A 25,972-nucleotide genomic window follows, 5' to 3' on the forward strand; every position below is an offset into this window, starting at 1 on the left:
ACATTGCCGATGCCATCCATGTCCTCCCTTAAGGATGCTACGGACCGCAAGGTAGAAATCTGCCTGAAGTCCGCTTATTCCCTTGCAGGGGGGGCAGCACGGCCGGCTATGGCCATTTGCTGGGTTGCCAGAGCGATGGAGCGCTGGGCGGATTCATTAGAGGCTTCTTTTGAATCCGACTGTCCGGCCGAACAGGCGGAGTTGATTGGCAATCTCCGTGATTCGGCCACCTACATCAACGAGGCGGCTCTAGACATTAGTACTCTGGTGTCTAGAATTTCTTCAGCAGCGGTAGCTGCTCGTCGCACCTTGTGGCTGCGATCCTGGAAGGCGGACGCAGATTCCAAGAAAGGTCTGGAAGCGTTGCCGTTTACCGGAGAAGTTCTCTTCGGTCCGGATCTGGATAAGATTGTGGCCACGCTGGCGGCAGCCAAATCTGCTTGTCTCCCGTCGGCCGCTGCTCCTTCTGGTTCTGGACCATCGTCCTTTTGGTCATCTAGGGCCCAGGGCAGGCCCAAACCACAGTCGTTTCCTCGACAGGCTGGCCCTAAGAAATCGGTCATGCCCCGGAAACACGCATGGAGTACCAGACGTCCGGCCCCCAAGCCAGATGACAAGCCTGCGGCCTGACGGTCCGGGTCTCCCCTTGGGGGATCCCAGGGTGGGAGGCCGCCTGCTGCAGTTCTCCCGGTGTTGGTCGTTCACTACGACAGACACTTGGGTTCTGGAGGTGGTCTCCCACGGGTACGCCCTCTCCTTCCGGCACAGACCCCCGGCTCGATTCTTCACCACGGGTCTACCATCAGACCGGAACAAGGCTACGGAGCTGCGGTAGGTATTGCACACTATGCTCCAGGCTGGAGTTATAGTGCCTGTTCCATTCTCCCAGAGGGGCCAGGGTTTCTATTCAAATCTATTTTTGGTACAGAAACCCAATGGGTCATATCGTCCGATTCTCAACCTCAAAGCACTCAACAAGTCTTTGCGGGTCCCGAAGTTTCGGATGGAGACCCTACGGTCCATCATTCTGGCGCTGGAACCTGGGGACTACATGGTGTCATTGGACATACAGGACGCTTACCTGCATGTCCCTATTCTTTTGCGCCATCAAGAGTTCCTTCGGTTTGCAATCCGCAGCGACCACTTCCAGTTTCGGGCGTTACCTTTTGGCCTGGCAACAGCACCACGTGTTTTCACCAAGGTGATGGCGGTCATGGCGGCTTCTCTGCGGCTGCAAGGAGTCCGCATGTTGCCGTACTTGGACGACCTGTTATTGGTGGCAGGATCTCCAGAGCTCCTGTTACACCACTTGGACCTGACCATTGCACTGCTGCAACGGCACGGCTGGCTAATCAACTGGCAGAAGTCCACTCTAATCCCGTCTCAGAGGATTCTGCATCTTGGAGCCTTATTGGACTCGGGACAGCAAAGGATCTTCGTGACGGAGGACAAGATCTCTGCTCTACAGTCAAGGGTGCGCAGTTGTCTGCACAGCCGCCGGGTGTCCTTACACTCGGCGATGAGGTTACTGGGCTCCATGGTGTCGGTGTTCGACATGGTGGAATACGCCCAGTTTCACTCCAGACCTCTGCAGCACCTGATCCTGTCCAAGTGGAACGGGCTGCCTCAGTCTCTGAAGTTCCAGACGATTGTGCTCACCCCGGAGGTTCGCCTGTCCCTTGCGTGGTGGTTAAAGACGACCCACCTCAACAAGGGACGTCCGTTCTGGGTTCCAAATTGGGTCCTGTTGACAACGGACGCCAGTCTTCGCGGCTGGGGAGCAGTTTCGGGTCCACACTTGTTCCAGGGCAGGTGGACGCCGACAGAAGCGGAGCTTCCAATAAATATCTTGGAACTCTGTGCGGTCTTCAATGCTCTCCTGCAGGCACAGCGGTTTCTCCAGGGTCACCCGGTGCAGGTCCAGTCGGACAACGCTACCACCGTGGCCTACATAAACAGGCAAGGAGGAACTCGCAGTCGGGCGGCTCTCGTAGAGGTCTCTCGGATCCTGTTTTGGGCGGAGCGCAATCTTCCGGCCATATCAGCGGTCTTCATCCCGGGAGTGCTAAATTGGGAGGTGGACTTTCTAAGTCGCCAGGACGTTCATCCAGGGGAATGGTCCCTGCACCCGGACGTTTTTCAACTACTGGTGGACAGGTGAGGTCTTCCAGAAATCGACCTCATGGCGTCCCGGCACAACAACAAGTTGCCGGTGTACGGGTCTCGCACAAGAGACGAAGGGGCGTCTCTGGTGGATGCTCTGTCCGTCCGGTGGACGTTCCAGTTCGCATACCTGTTCCTTCCGGTCTCCCTTCTTCCACGGGTAATCCGGAAATTCAAACAGGAAGGAGGGACGCTCCTGTTGATAGCTCCCGCGTGGCCCGGACGGCACTGGTTCTCAGACCTTCAGGGTCTGTCCGTGGACAGTCCTCTGCGGTTGCCGCTACGACCGGACCTTCTGTCTCAGGGTCCTTGTCTTCACCCGGACCTGACTCGGCTGTCTTTGACGGCATGGCTGTTGAGACGGCCATGCTGAGGTCCCGGGGGTTTTCCAGCTCTGTGGTGCGTACCATGTTACGAGCTCGGAAACCGTCTTCCGCGAGGATATACCATCGCGTGTGGCATACGTTCTTCCAGTGGTGTCGACCGAGAGGTTATGCACCGCGGGAGTTTTGTCTGTCTCGGATTCTCGCCTTCCTGCAAGCGGGACTAGATCATGGGCTTCGCCTTGCTTCTTTGAAGGTACAGGTTTCGACCCTATCTGTCTGGTTTCACCGTAGGATTGCTACAATCCCGGATGTGCGCACCTTTATGCAAGGTGTTCTCCGTATTCAGCCGCCCTTTGTTCCACCTGTGGCGCCTTGGGATTTGGCTGTGGTCCTGAGGGCTCTCCAAGGACCGCCGTTTGAACCACTGGGCTCAGTGGATATTAAATGGCTAACAGCTAAGACTGTTTTCCTTCTGGCCATTGCTTCGGCCAGACGTGTTTCTGAGTTAGGGGCTCTTTCTTGTAGACCCCCTTTCTTGGTTTTTCATGGGAACAGGGCAGTGCTCCGCACTCGGCCCGAGTTTCTTCCCAAAGTTGTTTCCCAGTTTCATGTTAACGAGGAAATAGTTGTTCCGGCCTTTAACTCATCGGGTCTTTCCGTGGGTGAGGCCTCTTTGGATGTTGTGCGGGCCTTAAGGACTTATGTTGACCGCACTTCTTCGTTTAGGAAGTCGGACGCTTTGTTTGTCCTCTATGGCTTCCGTAAAAAGGGTTGGCCTGCTTCAAAGCAAACTTTGGCAGCCTGGATCCGTATGGCTATTTCTGAAGCTTATCTTCATGAAGGCCTACCGGTCCCTCCTTCTCTGAAGGCTCATTCCACTAGGTCTGTGGGTCCTTCGTGGGCAGCTCGACGTGGTGCCTCGGCAGTTCAGATCTGCAAGGCTGCTACGTGGTCTTCTGTCCATACCTTCGTGAGGTATTACAGGTTTGACACCTTCGCCTCTCAGGATGCTTCCTTCGGGCGGCGGATTCTCCTTTCTGCACAGGAGCGTTCCCACCCTTAAAGGATACTGCTTTGGGACATACCCAAGGTATCCTGTGGATACCCTATGGACCCTGAAGTAGAAAATATGAGATATGGTAAGAACTTACCCTTGTTATCTCTATTTCTACGAAGTCCATAGGGTTCCACAGGACTCCCGCCCTGTCGCACCTGTGCTGCAGATGGGCTTTGCTCTGGTCACCGGTTTTCCGTCTCCCTCTGGTGAGAATGTGATTCTTGTATGTGTCCAGATCTTTGTTCTCTCTCTTCCTTCTCCTCCTCCGGCCTATGGCTTGGTAACTAACTGAGGTGCCTTGGCCCGGGGGCGGGGTATAGGAGGGGGACCTAGTGCATCCTGGGAGGCTGAAAGCTTAACTCTTTGGTGCCCTGCGACTGACGTCACACCTATACCCAAGGTATCCTGTGGAACCCTATGGACTTCGTAGAAATAGAGATAACAAGGGTAAGTTCTTACCATATCTCATATTTTCTCCAGGGATCAGTCTCCCCTCCTTTTATCCTGTCAAACATATTGAGTATAATGATTTTCTCAAACCAGTCCCCTGATTCTCCCTCTGAGCATTAGCGAGCATGAAATATCTCCACTTGCTATAAGCAATTACCCAATGTGCAGCAGAGATGGCTGCTGCTTGCTCCTAATCTCTTTCCTTCTAAGGCTTCTCTGAGTCTGCACTCAAGACAGGCTGTAGTGTGGAAAGAGACTCCCAGGAAAGACCATGAGGCAGTTTCTGCAGTCACCCTGCTGCACATTACAGCCATGGCCAAAAGTTTTAAGAATGACACAAGTATTGGTTTTCACAAAGTTTACTGCTTATGTTTTTAGACCTTGTCAGATGGTAAGGTGCCCATCCACTAGACGATTTAATTGAGCGATTGAATTATATCGTTATTGTTCAATCGTTCATAAATTGTTTGCAAAAATGTCTAAAATGACCAGTGATGCGTGCTCCTGCTGGTCGTTTAGACATTTATCATTGGGCAAACATCACGATGACGATAACATCACATTCAGCATGTTTGCAGATGATTGATTTGCCTACACTGAACGACTGCTCGTTTGGTGTAGGCACATCACAGACAGATAAACGACTGCACGATTACAATGTCGTAATCCTGCAGTCGTTTTTATGTCTTCTAGTGGATGGGCACCTTTACTATGGTATACTGAAGTAAAATTACAAGCATTTCATAAGTGTCAAAGGCTTTTATTGACAATTACATTAAGTTTATGCAAAGAGTCAGTATTTGCAGTATTGACCATTCTTTTTCAAGACCTCTGCAATTCGCCCTGGCATTCTGTCAATCAACTTCTGAGCCATACTGACTGATGGCTGCCCATTCTTGCCTAATCAGTGCTTGGAGTTTGTCAGAATTTGTGGGTTTTTGTTTGTCCACCCGTCTCTTGAGGATTGACCACAAGTTCTCAATGGGATTAAGGTCTGGGCAGTTTCCTGGCCATGGACTCAAAATTTTGATGTTTTGTTTCCCGAGTCATTTATCACTTTTGCTGGAAAAGGCATTGTTCATCACCAAACTGTTCTTGGATGGTTGGGAGAAGTTGCTCTTGGAGGATGTTTTGGTACCATTCTTTATTCATGGCCATGTTCTTATGCCAAATTGTAAGTGATCCCACTCCCTTGGCTGAGAAGCAACCCCACACATGAATGGTCTCAGGATGCTTTACTGTTGGCATGGTGGACCCAAACAAAAACCCACCAATTCTGACAAACTCCAAGCATTGATTAGGTAAGAATGGGTGGCCGTCAGTCAGTATGTGGCCCAGAAGTTGATTGACAGCATGTCAAGGGGGCGAATTGCAAATGTCTTGAAAAAGAAGGGTCAACACTGCAAATATTGACTTTTTGCATAAACTTAATGTAATTGTCAATAAAAGTCTTTGACACTTATGAAATGCTTGTAATTTTACTTCAGTATACCATAGAGACATCTGACAAAAAAGTCTAAAAACACTGAAGCAGCAAACTTTGTGAAAACCAATTTGTTTGTCATTCTCAAAACTTTTGGCTATGGCTGTACATATAATGCATAGAAATATTCCAAGTCCTGTTCCAGGCATATGCAATAAGAAAAATGTCGTTTAGCTCAATTTTGACAGGTTCTCCTTAAGGAAAAGTGTAACAGAGTTAATTAATGTTTATAGTGTGAGTTGTTTAAGTTCTATGGGGTCAATTTAATCGGGCAATTTACGGACCTCGATTTAGGAGCTACCATATGTGAAACTGATGTGCATTGCCGTCATCACTCTTAATTAAGCCGACCCCATGGTATAATTGTCATAGCTTGCCCATAATGTACACGGTCTTCCTCCACACAAGTGCATATAATTATTGGCATCCTGTATTGAAGTGCGTTTGCTGTTATTTGATTCGATATCATGCAGCTGTATTGAGTCTTTACCATTTTGTTGTCACTTTAGCATTTGAACAACTGGAAAGAGCTGTAGGTGCCTCTCAGAGCTCCGAGGAGGCTCACAAAAAAGGGCAGCAACAAATGGAAGATCAGATAAAAGCCATAGAGCAGGCTAGTGAGGAGGAGCGACTGAATCTCCAAAAGGAGCTTAGTCGTGTCAAGCAAGAGGTGGTAGACATCATGAAGGTAAGAACTTTCACTCTTTTCTAAGAGTTAATGGTTCTGCACTGTATATTGCAGCTTATGACGGGAGTATTAAAATAGTTGTTGCTGGCTGACATTTTTGTTATTTGTATACACTACATTACTCCATGGAGTAATTCACTCCTACGTTTCAGGACCACCTTGTATCAGTGTATGATTTTTCTGATTGAGGGTCTATTTACTAAGCAGTGTTAGGAGACAGGCACCTTATCACTCTTCACTCTGTCTCCTAACACTACTTAGTAAATAGACCCCTCAATCTCTTATTTTCACATTTTCATTTTCTTACATATATTTTGTAAGCTTCTTTCTTCCTATTTATGCAGGTGTTATGAAACACCCTTGTATTTGTATAAGACCCCTAGAGCCTCCTACTGATATCTTCTGCCTATAACAACCACCCGTTGCTTCCATAGAGATGAATACACGCACCGGTACTTAGGCTGCTGCCAGGACTTAAGCTCAGGCAGTAGGGGCTTATACAATACAAGGGTGATCACAGGATATTGGCTGGAGTAGATAGATACTTTACAGGGTCAGAGTAATTGCGGAATCAGAACCAGCATCCACAGGGTTAATTGCAGGACAGTTAGTCTGGATAGCAAACACATGATTTAGCAGACAGCAACAATGATCCACACAGCAAAACTTGCAGGTGTAACAGCAGCACAGAATCCAAAACAGCATATATATATATATATATATATATATATATACACTTGTGCAAGGCAGATATTTGTATTTGCAGAAACACTACAGCAGAGATGATAGTCAGTGTGTCAGCATAGGTGTGAAAGGCAGATATTTACTGTGTAGGTTTGGTAATACTTGCAGTTGGTAGAAACAATAATTAAAGTTCCACAAGAATGTAGTAAACTGGGAATAGACACTGCTGGGCATATGCAGAGCAGGAGACCAGAACATCGATACACATGGAGTGGACCAGGCAGCAACACAAGGTATCAGCTGTCACAGGCAGGGAATGCTGGGAGTGAATGCAGTATGAGGAACCAATGCAAACATCCTCCTAATTGCAATACTGCTGAACTGCATACATACACACTGAGAGCTAGATTGCAGACTGGCTGTAGCTGAATGCTTCCACAATACTGACTGCTTCCCTGCTGCCTAGCAACAGCCAAAACTAGGAACTGTTAAGGCTGTCGGAAATCCTGTTGGCGGATCATTACAGGAGGGCCATTAGCTAATAATATGTAGTGGATTACAATCGCCATGACATAGTCTTTGCTTCCCATGTACTTTCATGTAATCTGTTTTTACCTCCTTGATTGTGTAGAAAACCTTTGATGGGCGAGTTCTTGAATTGGAAAAATTACACACTGAAGCATTGCAGAATAAAGACCAGGAATACAAGGAAAGACTTAAAAAACTGGAAGAGGAGTACCAAGAAAGATTAAAAGCAGATCTGGTAAGTCTTGACATTTTAGAACTTTTCTAAATTGATTTTAAATGTATTTCAGTACCTGTAACTACTGTCATTATTGTAATCTGTTATTATGGTTTATGCCAATAGCTTTGCTGATATTTCAGCTTTATACTGTTAGTGATAGACCCACTATATTTTGTCAAAATGCAGTACAATTGTTGCAGCTACTCATTCTTGATATTAATATTGCACTGCAGACAAAAAGCCAAGAGGTTCATATAAACACTGTGCAAGAAAAGGAACAGCAGGCACTCCTAGCTTTAGAAGAAATGGAGCTTCAGAAAAAAGCCATTCAGTCTCAGACTGAAAACCAACTTCAAGAAATGCAGCAGGAACTTGAAGAATGTCGGACGGTAGGTTGAGTTTTCAGCCATGTTTTCTTTTTTGAAAAAGTCTTGAAACCATGAAACACCACCTTATCTGACCCACTTGGTAATTAAATTTGTAATTTACATTGAATTAAATTTAAAAAAAATCATATAAACATATCATGGCAATGTTTATCTGACTACATTTAAATGGTACAATAAATCCATTCTTAATTTTTTTATAATATGAAATAATATATCCAGTAAATTATGTAAACGGTAGAAACCTTGAGGAAATGTATGGCTGTAGGATCTAGAGACCATTGGATGAATGCCAGTATAGCTAACACAAATTCAGGGTGTCTGCCAACATCTATAATAATCTACATACAATTGTATGTTATTCCTCATAATATAGTCTTTTGGTTTAATATATACCAAGGTGGTTTTGTCATAAATCACCAATTTATTAGCAATACTGTTTAATTGGAATATAGACAAATGTGATGTGTTTTGTAATCCCAACCATTTTTGCCACCATTAAGAATTACATGACTATTTTGTTATTTATTTATTTTACTTCACATTTTTATGTCCTTTTCAAATTCATGAGTTTAAATTGCAATTTTTTTTTCTTTTGACAGAGGATTCTTGAGTTAGAAAGTTTCCTTGCCAAAACGTCCCAAGATAGTGATAGCAAGTCAGAAGAAATAGCCACACGAATAGAAAGTGAGACAAACAAGCACAATGCCGAAATCACGGAGATTATGGAAAAACACAAGCAAGAGCTTGAACTTCGTGAGCAGGAAAATGAAAAAATCTTGAACGAAAAGCTTGAAAGTCTGAAACGAGAGCATGAAGCAGCCATCACTGCAATGAAGGAGACATGTCAGAAAGTATGGGATCTGCAGATAAAAGAGAAGGAGCACATTTTCCAGACCCATATAGAAGAAATGAATGAAAAAACTTTGGAGAAGCTGGATGTGAAGCAAACTGAGCTGGAAGCCCTCTCGTCTGAGTTGTGTGACGCTCAGAAACTACGTCAGGAAATTGAGGAGAAACTTTTGGCATGTCAGAATGAGACACACAAACTGAAACAAGATTTTGAATCTAAGCTGGATGAGTTAGAAAAACAACACCAAGAACATGTTGGTTCCATTGAAAAAGAAAAGGAAACAATGAATCTGGGGGTAGAGAAAGGTTTGAAGGAGGAAATCAACCACCTTAAGCTTCTGCTAGATGGAAAGGAGCAGGAGCTGGATCTCGAGAAGCAGAAACTAAAGGAAGCTGTTGAAAAGGCTCAAGAAAACTATAAATCTGTCTCTGCCCAGCTAGATGAGCTGCACTGTACACATGAGAAGAAGACACAGGAGGATTCAGATACTTATGCCGCTCAGTTGAAGGCTATGCAAGACAAGTTGACTGTTTTAAATGAGGAGCGACACCATTTAAAAAATTTAGTGGAGGAAAAAGAATCCAACCTGAAGATTCTGACTGTGAGTCTTGATTCACATAAAGAGCAGGTACAAACTCTTGCTTTGAAAATTCAAGAGCAAACCATAATCATGACTGATCAACTCAACTCTATGACATTGCAATCTGAGACAAAGATTAACGAGTACAAGTGTCAGATAGAAGAATTGACCAGAATTGTTTCGGAGAAGGAAATTGAAACCCAGAGTATCATAGGAACTCACAGCCAGCTAATTTTAGAGTTCAACCAAACTGTTTCTTCTAATGAGAAGAAAATTGTATCTTTGCAAGAAGAATACCATGCAAAAGCCAAAGGCCAGGACAGTAAGATTGAAAAAATGAAGCAAAGGATTAAAGAAATGCAAGAGTCTTCCAAGAAAAAATACGCTGAGATGGAATGTAAACTGAAAAAAGAGCTGGAGAAGAAACAACTTGAGCTTAATAATAAAGAAAAGCAATTTAATGAGAAAATGCTGGAAATGGCACATGCTAGCTCAGCTGGGATAAATGATGCAATGTCTCAGCTGGAGCAGAACCACAAGGAGCAGATGCAGAGTATAAAAGAAACTCACCAGCGAGAGAGTGAGGAGACCATACAGGCCTGGGAGAAGAAGCTAAGCCAGCATGTGGAGGAACTGAAGGAGAAACATGAAGTAGAACTTCAGGAAAAAGACCAAGAGGTAGCAGAGTTTAAGCAGCTGTACACTAATATGAGCAAAGAAAAAGACGATGTAGACAAACAACTAAAGGAACTGAAAGAAGAAAAAAGTAAGTTACACATTTCTTTCCATGAATTACAAGACCGGCTAAATCAGGCATCTGCTCAAGTTCTGTCGTTGACACAGAGTAAAACTAATGTCAAATCTCAGCTTGAAAAAGTACAAAATGAATGCATGTCGTTGATGAATGACAAAAATATCCTTGAGGAGCAACTTGATAAACTGAAAATAACAATAGAAGAGGGTAAGAGCAGAGTAAATGAATTACTTGATAAACTACAAAAAGCAGAAGAAAAATGTCAATCACTAGAGACTGAATCTGCTGCACTTGCTAAAGAAATGACAGAAAAGCTTTTACAAAAAGAATCTTTGTGCAATCAAATAATACTTGAACAGGAAAAGAAATTGGAGTCCTGCTACAAAGAGGTTGTCTTGCTGTTGGAGTCCATGACTTTGGGACTAAGTAATAAATATAACGATCACATGAACAGATTAATATTGAGGATTACACATTGTGAACAAGGGGCATATAAATTGAAAGAAAGTATTTCAAAGCATGTGGACAAAATCCATGACCTCGAGACTCAACTTGAACAAATAACTAAAGAATATATGTCAGTGAATGCATCCTTGGCCCAGGCCACTCAGGTATTGCACGAAAAAGAAAATGTGATTTTGTCTATGAAGGATGAGTTGAACGTTCTTACCATAGAGAAAGAGGTCTTACAGAAAGAAGAGGGCAATCAGCAGAAAGTTGCTGATGAAAAAGAATCTTGCATTACGCAATTGAAAAAAGATCTTTCAGACAATATCAACACTGTTACATCTTTGTCAGCTACACTGAAAGAGAGAGATACCGAGGTAAATGAACTAAAGTCAAAACTCGAAAACAGTGTAGACTTGGCTGAAAAAGAAAAGGCTGTAACTTTGCTAAATTCTCAGCATAGGGAAAGTCAGCAACAGCTACAGAATCAAATACAAGACCTAATGTCTAGGATTGAAGATTTAAATAAAGAGAAAACAAACTCTGTAGAAGAAGCAGATAAAATAAGAAAAAAACTGGATGAATGGAAGAAAAAGGCAGAACTCAAGTTTACCCAAAACCACCAAACAATCAAAGATCTACAAGAAAGGGTTGAAATGAGCAATAAACAAATTTTGGAGAAGGATGAACAAATTCAAAAGATTACAGAGAACTTTGAAAGTTATCGTATGAACACAGAGAAGGAGAGAAATGGCAAAGAGCTTGAATTAACCACCCACGTAGAAAGCCAAAATTCAAGAATTAAACTACTGGAGGCAGAAAGAGACAAAGTAACAGTTGAAAAGGCAAGTTTGATGGAAGAAGTAGAAAGGCAAATTCAGCAACAGAGTATGGAGAAGAAAGAACTTGTACAGCAGCTTCAACATGTGCAAAGTGTTTCCTCAGAGAAAGACAATAATTCTGCAGAAGCACAACAAGAAGTGCTAAGGCTAGAAAATGAAATTGTAAGCTTGAAAGACGAGTATAATACAAAAGAAATTGCTTGGGAACAGTTAAAAACAGAACTTACTGATGGCAAAGATAAAGCACTTAAAGCATTGGAAGACAGACTTACTGCCGAAGGCATAAAAAAAATGGCGGAGCTAAAGAAAAAAGCAGAACAGAAAATTGCTTCCGTTAAGAAGCAACTCATGTCTCAGTTGGAGGAAAAGGAAAAGTGTAAGCGAGATCTGGAAATCCAACTACAAAAACTAAAGGAACAAATGCAGAGTGAAAGCCATGCAGTGCAAGAAGGCTTGAACCAAGAGAAAGTAGAACTTGAACAGAAATACTCATTGCTGCTAGAGCAGCACCGTACAATAGAAAGCGAATTGTCTACCATAAGGGAGGAGTTGATGTTAAAGGGACAGCGAGTCAAAGAGCTAGAAGACACTAGTGAGATTATTCAGAAGAAACTGTGTGAAAGTGAGCAGGTGATAAGAGACAAAGAGTCATCCATGGAGAATGATAGGGAAGCTCAGAAGCTAAAAATTGAGCAGTTATCTTCCAAACATATGGATGATTTGGCCTCTCTACAAGGACAGTTAGCAGCCAAAGATTCAGAGTTGAAAACTTCTAATGAGCAAGTGCAAGAGAAATCAAGGATGTATGATGAGCTACAAGTACTCTATGATGAAATTCATTCTCAGGAGAAGACATTGAAGCTGAAACTTCAAGAAGCAGAAGGCAACATAGAAAAATTCAGAAAGGAAGTAACAAAGCTGCAGAAAGATATGCGGACTCTGCGGAAGGAACACAATCAAGAGCTAGATTTGCTAAAAAAGGAACTGCTAGAAGAAGCTGAGCAGAAAATTAAGTAAGTCTGGGTAATGCTAATTTTTCTTTTTACAACACTTTTTTATTAAAAAATCTCTAGCTCTATCAATATTTCTCTTGCATCAAGGCTGGGGAACACTGGACCATGGGGGATTGTCGGTTGGGGCTGGATCAGGCACTTAATGACATAGTAGCTTTAAATCCTAGCTCCTCCCCCCTGCAATCCCATTAGCCCAGCGATCTTTAAGTGCTTGAGGAGTAGGGTATGCTTTGGATGGGCTGCAGTGCAGCCCTTGTAGGTAGCTACTGTCTGTTTTTGTTTTATCTGTAAACTTTTTAATTTTATTTTCTAGGGTAGGATCTGTGCGCTGCTTGTAGTAGCACACAGTATGAGTGCAGGCGGGTGCGGGAGCTGTAAACCGCTCGCTGATGTGCAGCGGAGGCGGCACCCCCCACAGAGCACTCCGGTCTCTCTGAGAGACCGCCTGGACTCGGGGACAGTGCGCGCTCGCACCTTTTTAGAGGATGCTGGGCTGTCCCGGATGGCGGCACCATCTTGCCGGGTTTGATGAGGGCGGCTCCATTGCGGAACTGCGCACCTCGCAGACAGCTTAGGCGGAGCTTACCAAGTGCTTTCCCCAAGAAGGGGAGTGGCACTTGGGAGTGAGAGAGACGGTGCAGCCACTGCATAAGGGGGCCTGTAGCTATTGGCCTCCCCTGCACATTACAGCAGCACTGGTAAAGTCCTGGCTACTGCTGCAATCTGTCCAGGAAGATGGCTGCTGAGTTCCGGAGTTATTTGGTCCCTGCAGGTTGGGATCATCGGCTGCAGCAGTCCTCTCTCAGCTTCTCTCCTCTACAGCAGTTGGCCTTTCAGGACAGCTAAGTATATTTATTTGTCTGTTGCATTTATTATTTCTGCTGGGTTCTAATTTACATCTGCCTCCCAGGTGGGTCGGGTGGCCCAAAGAGATAATGCTCAGGTACTACTGATTTTAGCAGGAGACAGTCACAGGGTTTAATCCTCTGAGAACTTGTTGCTGCTTTACTGATGTCAGTGAGGACTAAGTCTAATTGCGCCACACCCGCTCAGGCATGGGGGGTGGCTTTGCCGACACAGATGGTGTAATTTTTTAGCACTATGGCCTCACTACACTGTGGTCGTGGGTTCAGTTCCCGCTACAGCCCTAACTGTATGGAGTTTGTATATGGGGATTTTGCTGTGTTCTGGGCAATGGGTCCTCCCATGCACAGGGTGATGGGCAGTGGTGCTTGGGGGCCTTGTGTGTATAGGAACCGGTGTTGCACCGGCATCTCGGGTGCTGCAACCACCAGGGTGGGACCTGCGTGGGTGGGTGCTCTTAGCAGGTCGTGTAGCACTTCAAGGGGTGACCACGGTGAGACTTGGGTATTCCCCCATCTCTGGTGCAGGCTACTTTCCCATTATGGGTGAAGTTCCCAGCCTGGATTTGTCCAGCACTGGCTCCGTGCTTTGCAGCAGGCAGGGTCATGATTTATGTCTGGTTCCTGGCTTGTTTTATTTTAGGAATCCTCTGCCGTGCGCTGAACTAAGAGGTGGTCTTGAATGCATCTTCCTCCTTCCTGGGGCCCATTATCCGTTTTGCATGCGCAGGAACTTCCGAGGTTTTGCGCTGTCCCAAAGGGGTGAGAATGTTTCTGTCGAGTCATTGCTGTTATGCGCCACTCTCCAGGGGGTTTGGATATCTGGGCCTGATTCAGACCCGCTCGCAAGCCGGTCGATGTTGGCCAACTGCGCATGCGCCACGAGGGAGCAGGCTCCGTCGTGCGCATGCGCGAGACCTGCATAGTGACGGGCAAGCCGTTGCTATGGGTCTTGCTACAAAGGGGGCGTGCTGTCGAAGTTGAGTGACAGCACGCCCCCTTTGGTGGGCGTGCCGGGGGCGTTGCTGCCCAGACGGAGGTGTTCCCATGGGAACACCTACCATCTGGGGCCGGCCCCACTGACATCACAAATGATGTCAGTGGGAGTGCTTTTGGCTCTGATGGAGAATTGGGAGGCTGACTACCTCAGCAGGACTACTGGTCTCTCCACTCGGAAGTTTTCCAGCAGCTGGTCCAGAGATGGGGGCTGCTGGAGTTGGTCCTGATGGCGTCTCGCCACAATTGCAAGGTCCCTCGATTTTGTGCAAGCTCCAGAGATCCTTTGGCATGACAGTTCCCTGGAACTTCCGTCTGGCCTACATTTTTGGGATCCAATTCCCATGTTACCAAGAGTACTCCGTCGAGTCAGGGAGCAGCAGGTTTCAGTCATCCTAGTGGCTCCAAACTGGCCGCGCCGGTTGTGGTTCGCCACGGTTTTGGTTCGCCACAGTTCTTAGCCTAGCCACAGGGCTGGGTTGGAGTCTGCCTCTGCGTCCAGATCTTCTGCTACAGGGGCCATTCTGTCACGAGGGCCTTACCTCAGTTGGCATTAATGGCCTGGTTTCCGCGCAGAACTACCACAAGGATTTTAGCATTTCTGCAGGGCGGTCTGCCTTATGGATTCAATCTTTGAAGGTACAAATTTCGTCTCTCTACATTTACTTTCAGCAGCATCTGGCTCTCCTCCCAGAGGTGTGGACTTTTTTACAAGGGGTCTTGCGAATACAGCCTCCGGTTCAACGATCAGTAGCGCCATGGGATTTGCCCCTGGTTCTGTCAACTCTTAAGCAGGCTCCGTTTGAACCTTTGGATTCCGTGGACCTTCGGTTCGTAACGTGGAAAGTGGTTTTTCTTATGGCCATTGCCTCGGCTCGGCGGGTCTCTGAGTTGGTGGCCTTGTCCTGCAAACCACCTTTTCTTGTTTTCCATGACGATAGGGCTGTGCTCAGGACGGTTCCTTCATTTTTCAACCGAAAGTGATTTCATCTTTCCACTTAAACCAGGAGATTGTTTTTCCTGTTTTCTCATCTTCAGAGTCCTCAGGAGACCAGGACGATCTATCACTGTTGGATGTTGTCCGGATCCTACGCATTTATTTATACAGAACTTCGATGTTGCATAATACGGACTCTATTGGTTCTTTACGACGCCCACAAATGGGGCTGGCCAGTCTCAAAGCAGACCATTGCAAAATGTCAGTGATTTCAAGGGCTTACTCAGAGGCGGGGCGCCCGCCACCAGCTAGGGTGTTGGCTCATTCCACTAGGGCCGTGGCGGCCTCCTGGGCGGCGCGTCACGGGGCCTCGGCTGAACAGGTTTGTTGCGCAGCTACCTGGTCATCTGTCCACACGTTTGTGCAGTTCTACAGGTTTCATGTTTTTGCCTCCGGGGACACCCATATTGGGCGTACAGTCCTCTGGTCGGGCAATCTGAGCATTCCCTCCCATGGGGGCGGCTTTTGAACATCCCATGGTTCGGTGTCCCCTAACCCAGACGAAACAGAAAATAGGAGTTTTGGGTACTTACCATTGACTCCTTTTCTCTGAGTCAGGCTGGGGGACACTGCGTTCCCTCCCTCACGCTCAGCGGTATTGAGCATGAGTTATGATTTTGGGTCGTATTGACCGTCAATTTCATTTTTATTTTTCGGAGTGACAGTGTCACTGAGTATTGCTTCTCCTTACCAGGCACTTTTGAAGTTGTACTGATGTCAGGGGTTGCAGAGGGGAGGAGTTATAGATTTCAGTGTTAATGCCAAATCCACTCCTTCCCACCTACAACCCATAGTCCAGTGTCCCCCAGCCTGACTCGGAGAAAAGGATTCAATGGTAAGTACCCAAAAATCCTATTTTTGGTCAATTTACCGTTTCCTTTTCTCTTAAGCAGGCCGGGGAACACTGCTATCCCTCCCTCACGCTCAGGTGTTCGAGGTGTTTGGTTCTTGACTTTTTTTTTGGTGTTTTTGCTTCTTGACGTTGTTCTGACAGTTTCACGGGGTTCCTGCTACTCCTCTCCGGACTCTTCTAAAGAAGTACTGGGCTTACGGGGTTGCAGGGGGGAGAAGCTAGGATTTAAAGCTACAGTGTCATTAAGTACTGTATACTCTAAAACAGCTGTGTACTAAGTACCAAGCACTAGGTGCTACTAGTATCCAGCTATGTGTGGTCAAGAGACCCACAGCAGCTATCCCTTAGGAGAGATGTGGGCTCTCCGTATAGAGAAGTACAGAAACAATTAAAGAATTAAGAGAAGCGCTTAGGGTTTCTAAAACGGTTATATCCAGAGAAAATACTCAATTGAATGTAACAATAGTTTATTTTATAATGCTCAGTATTAGCAGTCTAAAAGTAAAAATACAAAAAAGATAAGAATTCTAGACATTTACAGTAATACGTCAACTGACGAGATTAGAAAACTCCTTAAGTATTGTCGAAAAAAAAGTTGAATGTATTATGAGCACAAAAAGGTTGCATAAAAAAGGCAACTTAGTTGCTGCTGTATCTGTATTATTGAAAAAATGCTTTATATGATGCTTTAACTTGGTATAGTCATTAAATCATGAAACTTCAGTGAGAATGTCAGTGGTTACTTTTAGACTGCTAATACTAAGCATTATTAAATAAACTATTGTTACATTTAGTTGATTATTTTTTGCTCTCTTCCTTGTCCCAAATTTTCAATAATTGCCATTATGCAGGAGATCTTAATAGTGTATATTTGTTATGTTCAAGTCTTTCCTTTTGCCATGTTCCATGTTCCCACCATCCTTGTTGTCTTCCTATGTAGATATGAGCAGGAGGATATACAATTAAAGCACAATTCTTCTTTAAAGCAACTCATGAGGGAAGTCAACACACAGATGGCGCAAAAAGAGCGTGAGCTTGAAACAGCTGTCCATGAGACCATTGGTAAGTATGATTATTGTCTTAAGCTTGCTTTTATTATTGCATGTGGGTTTCAAGCCCCAATTTATTGGTTACCTTTAACTTGTGTGGGACATGTCGGCTTGCTGTCCTCTCTGTTATGAAGCTACAATGGCTATCTTTGAGACCAGTGTTATCAAGTTGATGACAAAAAGGCTCAGTGAAAATATTACTTATTCTTTTCAGCCAAATATTGCAATTAATACACTTTTACCAATCAGTGCTCTGAGGTTGTGCTTATCACACGTATAGTGCTAGGTGGTCTTAGGGTCAGTCATCCCAACCCTTAAGGCTGATGCTTCAGGTTGTATGGACATAGTGTGGCTATACGGATCAATTATCCTGAAGACAGTCGTCAGCAATGACATCCCTTCAGTGTTTGTGGAATCATGTTTTAAATGCAGCACATAAATGAGCCTTTAGAGTAGAACATTGTAGCCATTGATTTTCTGCCTCACAAATGTATCTCATCTGAGCTTTATGTGTGGTTGCAATAATGCAATGTACTACAGTAGGTAGGACACACCAGGAGACACTGATAATTAATTTGATATGTGACACTTGTATATCTGTCTGCAACTGACTCTGTATACGCAGCACAACGGAACTTGGCGTAGCAAAAAAGTGTGCATCAAAGCACTAAACGACGGGGGACTATCCGTGATGCAACGGATGCCCCCCCCCCTTACCCGACGATGGTCTGACATGTTGGGTGGCCGGTACACATTAGGCGATCCGGTGCTCGAATCCCCGATATGTCGGCCCCTGCCGCATCCCGCTGCATTGGGTTGTCTGTCAGGTTGAGCTACATGTAGGGCCGACCGAACGATGTGACTGACAACCCCACGGGATTGCTCACCGCCCGTCATAGTGGTTGCACACTAGACGTTTTGAGGATTTGTCGTTCTGATCCATTAGAATCATACAAGTCGCTCAAAGAATAGTCTAGTGCGTACCCAGCTTTAGAGTTTACTTATTGCCTAACGAACCTTTCTTTCCTCAAGGCAAAGCACAAGAAGTTGAGGCCGAATTAATGCAATCACATCACATAGAAACAACCCAACTTCATAAAAAGATTGCAGAAAAAGATGAAGACTTGAAAAGAACGGTTAAAAAATATGAAGAAATTTTGGAGGTAAGTTTTACTGAGCCGACCAAATGTGATTCGGTTTGATAAATGTTAATTGTTTCTAGTGGGGAAGTATTTACTACCTTGATGAAATTAACATGTTCTAGTTAAACCTAATTAGTATTTTAAATATATACATACCGTATATACTCGAATATAAGCCGAGTATTTCAGCACATTTTTTTGTGCTGAAAAAGCACCCCCTCGGCTTATACTCGAGTCATGCCCGCATGGTACGCAGCTGAGTAGCGTACCATGCGGGCCGTGGTGCAGAATGTGTGTCTCTGTGACACAGCTGCACCGCGTGTGTAGCGCTGACCGGACGGAGTTCGGTCAGCACTACACAATGCCAAACACACAGCCGCCGGTGCCGGCAGCTGTGTGTTTCTTGTAATCAGCAGCCGATGAGTCTGTCAGACTCTCATCGGCTGCTGCTGCTCCCACTGCCGTAGCCATCTTCCGGCTCCCGCAGTGGGTAATGGGAGAGACGTCATGACGACGTCTCTCCCATAATGCAAAGCGGCCGGAGGAGCTGCTAGCAGCGGCGGGACCAGGAGCGGGGTTTCAGGTAAGTGTTTTTTTTTTTTTTTATTAGGTCTACTGGGGGCACTATCAGGGGGGATTACTTCTGGGGGCACTACCAGGAGGGGATTACTTCTGGGGGCACTACCAGAGGGGGATTACTTGTGGGGGCACTACCAGGGGGGGATTACTTGAGGGGGCACTACCAGGGGGGATTACTGCTGGGGTCACTACCAGGGGGGATTACTACTGGGGGCACTACCAGGGGGAATTACTTCTGGGGGTACTACCAGCTGCTACATTTCCCACCCTAGGCTTATAGTCGAGTCAATAAGCTTTCCCAGTTTTTTGGGGTAAAATTAGGTACCTCGGCTTATATTCGGGTCGACTTATACTCGAGTATATACGGTATATATAAAACTGGATGAGCAACAAAATAAAGTGTAAAGGGTTATTCCACCTTTATTTATTTTTTTACATAAATGTGTATAATTGACACAAAGGGTGGAATTCAATTGATTTCGCGGCCCGCATCTCCCGTCTAAAGTGACAGGAGGTCGCGGGCCGCTATTCAATTGTGCCAGCTTTTCACGCTGATCGCGCCCATAGAGGTCAGGTTTAGCTGCGTAAAGCAGCTAAACCCAACCAAAGTGCTGGGCGCGATCGCGAAAAGTGATGTTTGGGTGCCCAAACATGTTACTTTTCGCACATTTCAGCTCTCATCCCCCAGGGGCTGCGAGCTGAAATGTAGCGCTTGGCAGCTGATCGCGCCCGACAGGAGCAAGAATAGAATAGCTCCATCGGGCGCGATAGGGGCTGGAAAGAATTGAATTCCGCCCGAGTTTTTTTTTTTTAGTTTTTTTTTTTAGATCCATGCCGTACCTTAGGTAAACTTACTTTATATGCCTGTGTGCAAGCTGAAGCCCGGCTATTAATTGTCTCACACTTCTGTGTCATCACATTCCTTTACTGCTTTTCTGATTTGGTGGTGACACTATTTCAGCTATATTTGTCAAGGAATGCTCCAAGCCTCCTCTTTTTGCATCCCTAAAGATACTGTAATGATATTTAATGAGTTTACTTACATTCTATAAGTTGTTATGGCAAAATGTTCCTTTCAGGAGCTGAAAAGAATTTACACGGATCACATAAAATTGTATTCATTTCATTGGAAAAATGTACAACTCCTTGCTTGGTCTGAAGAGGTACTGACCATAGCTGTGCATGGTGTGCTTTCTCCCTACAACTACCTGACTTTTTCATAGAATAGTTGGATAGATTCTGCATCTTTTGTTCCATTTGTGAGACCAACTCTTATTTGTTACAGCAGGAACAGAGGTTGTGTATATTGCATCTAAAAGCAGCTGTCTTATTGGCAAAATAGAGCCACATCAGAATATTCTTTGACCAAGCAAAAAGTTCTCTGGTATCAAAAAGAAATTTTTTTGCATTTCTGGGCCCTGCTAATGGTGGGTACACACCTGACCGATTTACCGATTGATCTGCCAATGGAGCACAAACAAAGTCGATCATAAACAATAAACAACCACTGTAGTTACCAAAAGATATCTGTTCTGAGAATATTGGACAATTAATATTTTACTCTGTAACCCTCTTGCCAGTTGTATGTGCACACTGGCAAATGTACAGATATATACAGATATGCCACATGCATCTATCCTCCATGCGCTTCAAGTCACGCCACAACGCGGGAGATCTCTGTGACTCGGTAGCGCTGAGCATCTTTTCATGCGCCTTATTACCTTCAAATGTGTCTTATTCGCACAGTGCAAATAGATAGCGCAAGCAGCTTCTGCATATACAGTCAGGTCCATAAATATTGGGACATTGACGGAATTTTCAGATTTTGGCCTCTATTCACCACCACAATGGCTTTGAAATTAAACAAACAAGATGTGCTTTAACTGCAGACTTTCATATTTAATTTGAGGGTAATTACATCCAAATCAGGTGAACGGTGTAGGAATTACAACTGTTTCTATATGTGCCTCCCACTTTTTAAGGGGCCAAAAGTAATGGGACAAACTAAACAATCCTAAATCTAACTTTCACTTTTTAATACTTAGGGCCTGATTCAGACCCACTCGCGAGCGGCTGTCCGCTCGCAAGTGGGTCGATGTTATGGACTGAGCATGCGCACGACGGAGGGAGCTCCGTCGTGCGCATGCGCCAGACGCGACGAGCGAAGGAAAGTCCTTCGCTCGTTGTGTCCGATCAAAGGGGGCGTGCTGTCAATGTTGATTGACAGCACGCCCCCTTTGGTAGGCGTTCCGGGGGCGTGCCTCCCTGACGGGGGCGTTCCCACGGGAACGCCTCCCGTCAAAAGCCGGCCCACTGACATCACTAGTGATGTCAGTGGGAGTGATTTTGGCTCTGATAGAGCCAAAATCACTCCGGAGCTTGCGGTTGAAAACCTCAACCGCAGGCTCCGGCTCGCAATTTCGATGGTCGCGATGGTCACGACCATCGCGGCCATCAAAATGCACGCTCGTATAGCCTGTGGGTGGTGACCCACAGCTATACTAGCGTCCAGGAGGATGCTCCATTTTCATGGAGCCCGGCCCTCATTCAGAGCGTGCGCTCTGCTCAGAGCGTACGGCTCTGAATGAGGGCCCTTGTTGCAAATCCTTTGCAGGCAATTACAGCCTGAAGTCTGGAACACATAGACATCACCAGACGCTGGGTTTCATCCCTGGTGATGCTCTGCCAGGCCTCTACTGCAAATGTCTTCAGTTCCTGCTTGTTCTTGGGGCATTTTCCCTTCAGTTTTGTCTTCATCAAGTGAAATGCATGCTCAATCGGATTCAGGTCAGGGGATTGACTTGGCCATTGCATAACATTCCACTTTTTAGCCTTAAAAAACTCTTTGGTTGCTTTTGCAGTTTGCTTTGGGTCATTGTCCATCTGCACTGTGAGCGCCGTCCAATGAGTTCTAAAGCATTTGACTGAATATGAGCATATAATATTGCCCGAAACACTTCTGAATTCATTCTGCTGCTTTTATCAGCTGTCACATCATCAATAAATACAAGGGAACCAGTTCCATTGGCAGCCATACATGCCCACACCATGACACTACCACCATCATGCTTCACTGATGAGGTGGTATGTTTTGGATCATGAGCAGTTCCTTTCCTTCTCTTCTCTTCCCATCACTCTGGTAAAAGTTGATCTTTGTCTCATATGTCCATAGGATGTTGTTCCAGAACTGTAATAGCTTTTTTAGATGTTGTTTGGCAAACTCTAATCTGGTCTTCCTGTTTTTGTGGCTCACAAATGGTTTACATCTTGTGGTGAACCCTCTATATTCACTCTTGTGAAGTCTTCTCTTGATTGTTGACTTTGACACATATACACCTACCTCCTGGAGAGTGTTCTTGATTTGGTCAACTGTTGTGAAGGGGTTTTTCTTCCCAAGGGAAATAATTCTTCTGTCATCCACCACAGTTGTTTTCCGTGGTCTTCCGGGTCTTTTGGTGTTGCTGAGCTCTCCGGTGCGTTCTTTCTTTTTAAGAATGTTCCAAACAGTTGATTTGGCCACACCTAATGTTTTTGCTATCTCTCTGATGGCTTTGTTTTGATTTTTCAGCCTAATGATGGCTTGCTTCACTGATAGTGACAGCTCTTGGATCTCATATTGAGAGTCGACAACAACTGATTCCAAATGCAAATGTCACACCTAGAATCAAATCCAGACCTTTTACCTGCTTAATTGATAATGAAATAACGAGGGAATAGCCCACACCTGTCCATGAAATAGCTTTTGAGTTGATAGTCCCATTACTTTTGGCCCCTTAAAAAGTGGGAGGCACATACTGAAACTGTTATAATTCCTACACCATTCACCCGATTTGGATGTAATTACCCTCAAATTAAATCTGAAAGTCTGCAGTTAAAGCACATCTTGTTTGTTTCAATTCAAAACCATTGTGGTGGTGAATAGAGGCCAAAATCTGAAAATTCTGTCAATGTCCCAATATTTATGGACCTGACTGTATGCAGCATGCCTATGTTCTGTGTGTGACTGCGGGTGTATCTGCATGCTAAATACTACGTTACAGTGTTACAGCCGCTGACACTAACGTAGCCTTACGCATGCAGATACACCCGCACTCACTCACAAACCATAGATATGCTGCATATCATTTTAATCAACAGAAGCTGCTTCTGCTATCTATTCTCATCGCTGTGTGAATAATACACATTTGAAGGTAAAAAGTCATACAAAAGATAATTGGCGTTACAGAATCACGCCACGGCATGGCGTGACTAGACGGGCTGTTTAACGCGCAAGGAGGCTAGATGCATGAGGACCCATCTGTATGCTAGATATATCGGCATCAGCTGTGCAGCAGGGCCGTCCTGATACAGATGTGTCCACATACATCTTACTTCCTTGTGCATTAAACAACCCTTCCTGTCGCACCATGCCTTGGCGTGACTCTGTAGCGCCGAGCTTCTATTCGAGCAACATTTTACCTTTAAATGCGTCTTATTCACAAGCAGCTTCTGCTGATTAAAATAATATGCAGAATGCCTATATTCTGCTTGCGGCTGTATCTGCAAGCAAAATTCTACTTTACAGTGACACTGTAACGTAGCAGTTCACATGCAGATACACCCACAGTCGCTCATACAATATAGGCATGCCGCATATCATTTTAATCAGTCCTATTGCATTGCTTTGTGAATAAGACGCATTTGAAGGATAAAAAGACACACGAAAAAGACTCTGCGCTACCGAGTTGCTCGGTGCTCATGTGTTAAGCTTAACGTGACTTGTAGCGCAAGGAGGTAAGATGTCTGTGCACACATCTGTATGTTTGTGAACATCATCAATCAGACATATCTTCTGTACACAAGGACAGATGACCTATGCAATGTGTAATTCGTCGGAAGATTGAACAACTTAGTGCATAGTGTGTACCCAGCATAACTGTGTCAAATCGTAGGTATAATAAACGTATGCTTTTTCTCTATATTTCCGAGAAGTAGCTGCTAAACTCACCAATATGGTGTGCAACATTCACAACATGTAAACCATGAACCCTATCTCATATCATTGTGTTTTTCAATCATTTCATTGAAGATCTCAGATTAAATAGTGAACTACTGCTTCTCAGATACAGATATAATAATTTTTCTTTCACAGTCCTTAGAAAGTGGACATGTTGCTTATTTAATTTTTGGGGGGTTTGTCACACATGTCAATATCAGGCTCTACTGTCTGGTTATTAATGCTGCACTAATTGAACTTTCCATATTCCATGACTCCTTTGTCATTTCTGTGCTCTGAAAGAAAAGAAAAATCTGTGCTCAGCGGACGTCCGCTCTTGGTGGATAAAAAGGAAATATTGGGTTGTGAGCCTATAGATAAGGTATGACTTATGCTGGGTATACACTGTCAGATAAAATGCCTGACAGACATTTTATCTTGCAGCCTGACACCTAGTAGATTTCGCGGGCATACAGTGTAAAATATCTCCGTGTATTGCCCCGATTTCTGTCCCTGGGGAGGAGACATTTCCCCGTTCCTTCCCTGTGAAGGAACAGGGGAAATGTCTGTTGGTCGGTTGCGGCTGGGCTTACACTGTATAACTTACAAAATATTACATGGGACGGACATGTTGGATGCTCCGGCATGCCTGACCAATCGATATTTTAACATCGGTCGGCCGCACACACAGTACAATTATGGGGGCGATCCTCCGATATGTCAGTGTGACTTGGTAACGCTAAGCGTCTTTTCATGCGCCTTATTACCTTCAAATGTGTCTTATTCACACAGTGATGTGAATAGATAGCACAAGCAGCTTCTGCTGATTAAAGTGATATGCAGCATGCCTATGTTCTGTGTGTGACTGCGGGTGTATCTGCATGCTAAATACTACGTTACAGTGTTACAGCCGCTGACACTGTAACGTAGCATTACGCATGCAGATACACCCGCACTCGCTCACAGACCATAGATATGCTGCATATCATTTTAATCAGCAGAAGCTGCTTGTGCTATATCTAGTCGCATCACTGTGCGAATAAGACACATTTAAATGTAAAAAGTCGCACAAAAGAAGCTCTGCGTGCGTATAAGATTTATTTGAAGGAAAAAAAGACGCTCGAAAAGACGCTCGGCGCTACTGAGTCATGCCACGGCATGGCGTGACTAGAAGTGCTATTTAACGCGCCAGGAGGCTAGATGTATGTGGACCAATCTGTACTTTTATATCCACTTCTCATGTCATTTGTGATTTTGGAGAGCAAGGTTGGTGTCCTATCTAGGGTTATAACATGTTGAGCGGGTACTAACATTATTAACTCCATAGTGTCCTACATACAAGTCATATTCCCTATGATGCCTGTATCTCTCAAAATATGTTATGAATACACAAAGTACAGGAATCAGTTTTAGCTTTGGACTATTATAAGGTCATACATTCAAACCGTTTCCTCTATAATTTGCTGTGGTGTGCTCTGTTTTTGTTTCTGGGTGCAACACACTAGAGCTTAGTTTGTTAATAAAAAGTATTAATTTTATGTATCCTATACTACAGATGTAGCACACGACAGATTGTCTTCTAGACCTCCCATCAATAAGAAATTCAGTACCACAGGATATATTAAAAATCACATTCCAAGGACAGGGTCTCTGATATGAGGCCTTCCCTGCGATGTGTAAAGTGATTGCATCATCGATCACATTACTTTATGCTTCGGGGCCTTCTGCACATATGTGCTCTTCAGACAGCGAATGCGCGAATGTCTATAAATTATGCAATATGTAGCCCAGCGGTTGTGAAGTGCACATTATACAAAACTGTGGCCCGGGCTGCTGCTGACCTCCACTGGGAGGCCCAGGCGCGCTGGGACCTGTGACCTGCCTAGACGCGGCGGCGTGGCATCAACATGCCGCATTGCCTGCCCGCCCCACCAGTGACCCAGTCAGCTCTGTCCGCCCCGTCCGTGACCCAGCAGTTACCCAGCCAGCTCTGCCCGCCCCGTGCCAGTGACCGTGCCAGCTTTTCCTGCTTGCAACCACCCAGCCC

General features: G+C 45.0%; 1 protein-coding gene across 3 annotated transcripts in view; it reads left to right on the forward strand.

Annotated features, from left to right (window-relative positions):
* The window catches only part of GOLGA4 (golgin A4), a 139,055-nt gene that overhangs the window by 86,264 nt on the left and 26,819 nt on the right, over nt 1–25,972 (forward strand). For all 3 annotated transcript variants that reach the window (XM_088464245.1, XM_088464254.1, XM_088464262.1), the window contains 6 exons: nt 5,989–6,167; nt 7,483–7,614; nt 7,830–7,985; nt 8,585–12,471; nt 17,121–17,242; nt 18,262–18,392. In XM_088464245.1, the coding sequence (XP_088320371.1) occupies nt 5,989–6,167; nt 7,483–7,614; nt 7,830–7,985; nt 8,585–12,471; nt 17,121–17,242; nt 18,262–18,392 (4,607 nt within the window). The remainder of the gene's footprint in view (nt 1–5,988; nt 6,168–7,482; nt 7,615–7,829; nt 7,986–8,584; nt 12,472–17,120; nt 17,243–18,261; nt 18,393–25,972) is intronic.

This window comes from Taudactylus pleione, unplaced genomic scaffold (assembly GCF_031769625.1).
Source record: "Taudactylus pleione unplaced genomic scaffold, aTauple2 ptg000054l, whole genome shotgun sequence".
Taxonomy (NCBI): domain Eukaryota; kingdom Metazoa; phylum Chordata; class Amphibia; order Anura; family Myobatrachidae; genus Taudactylus; species Taudactylus pleione.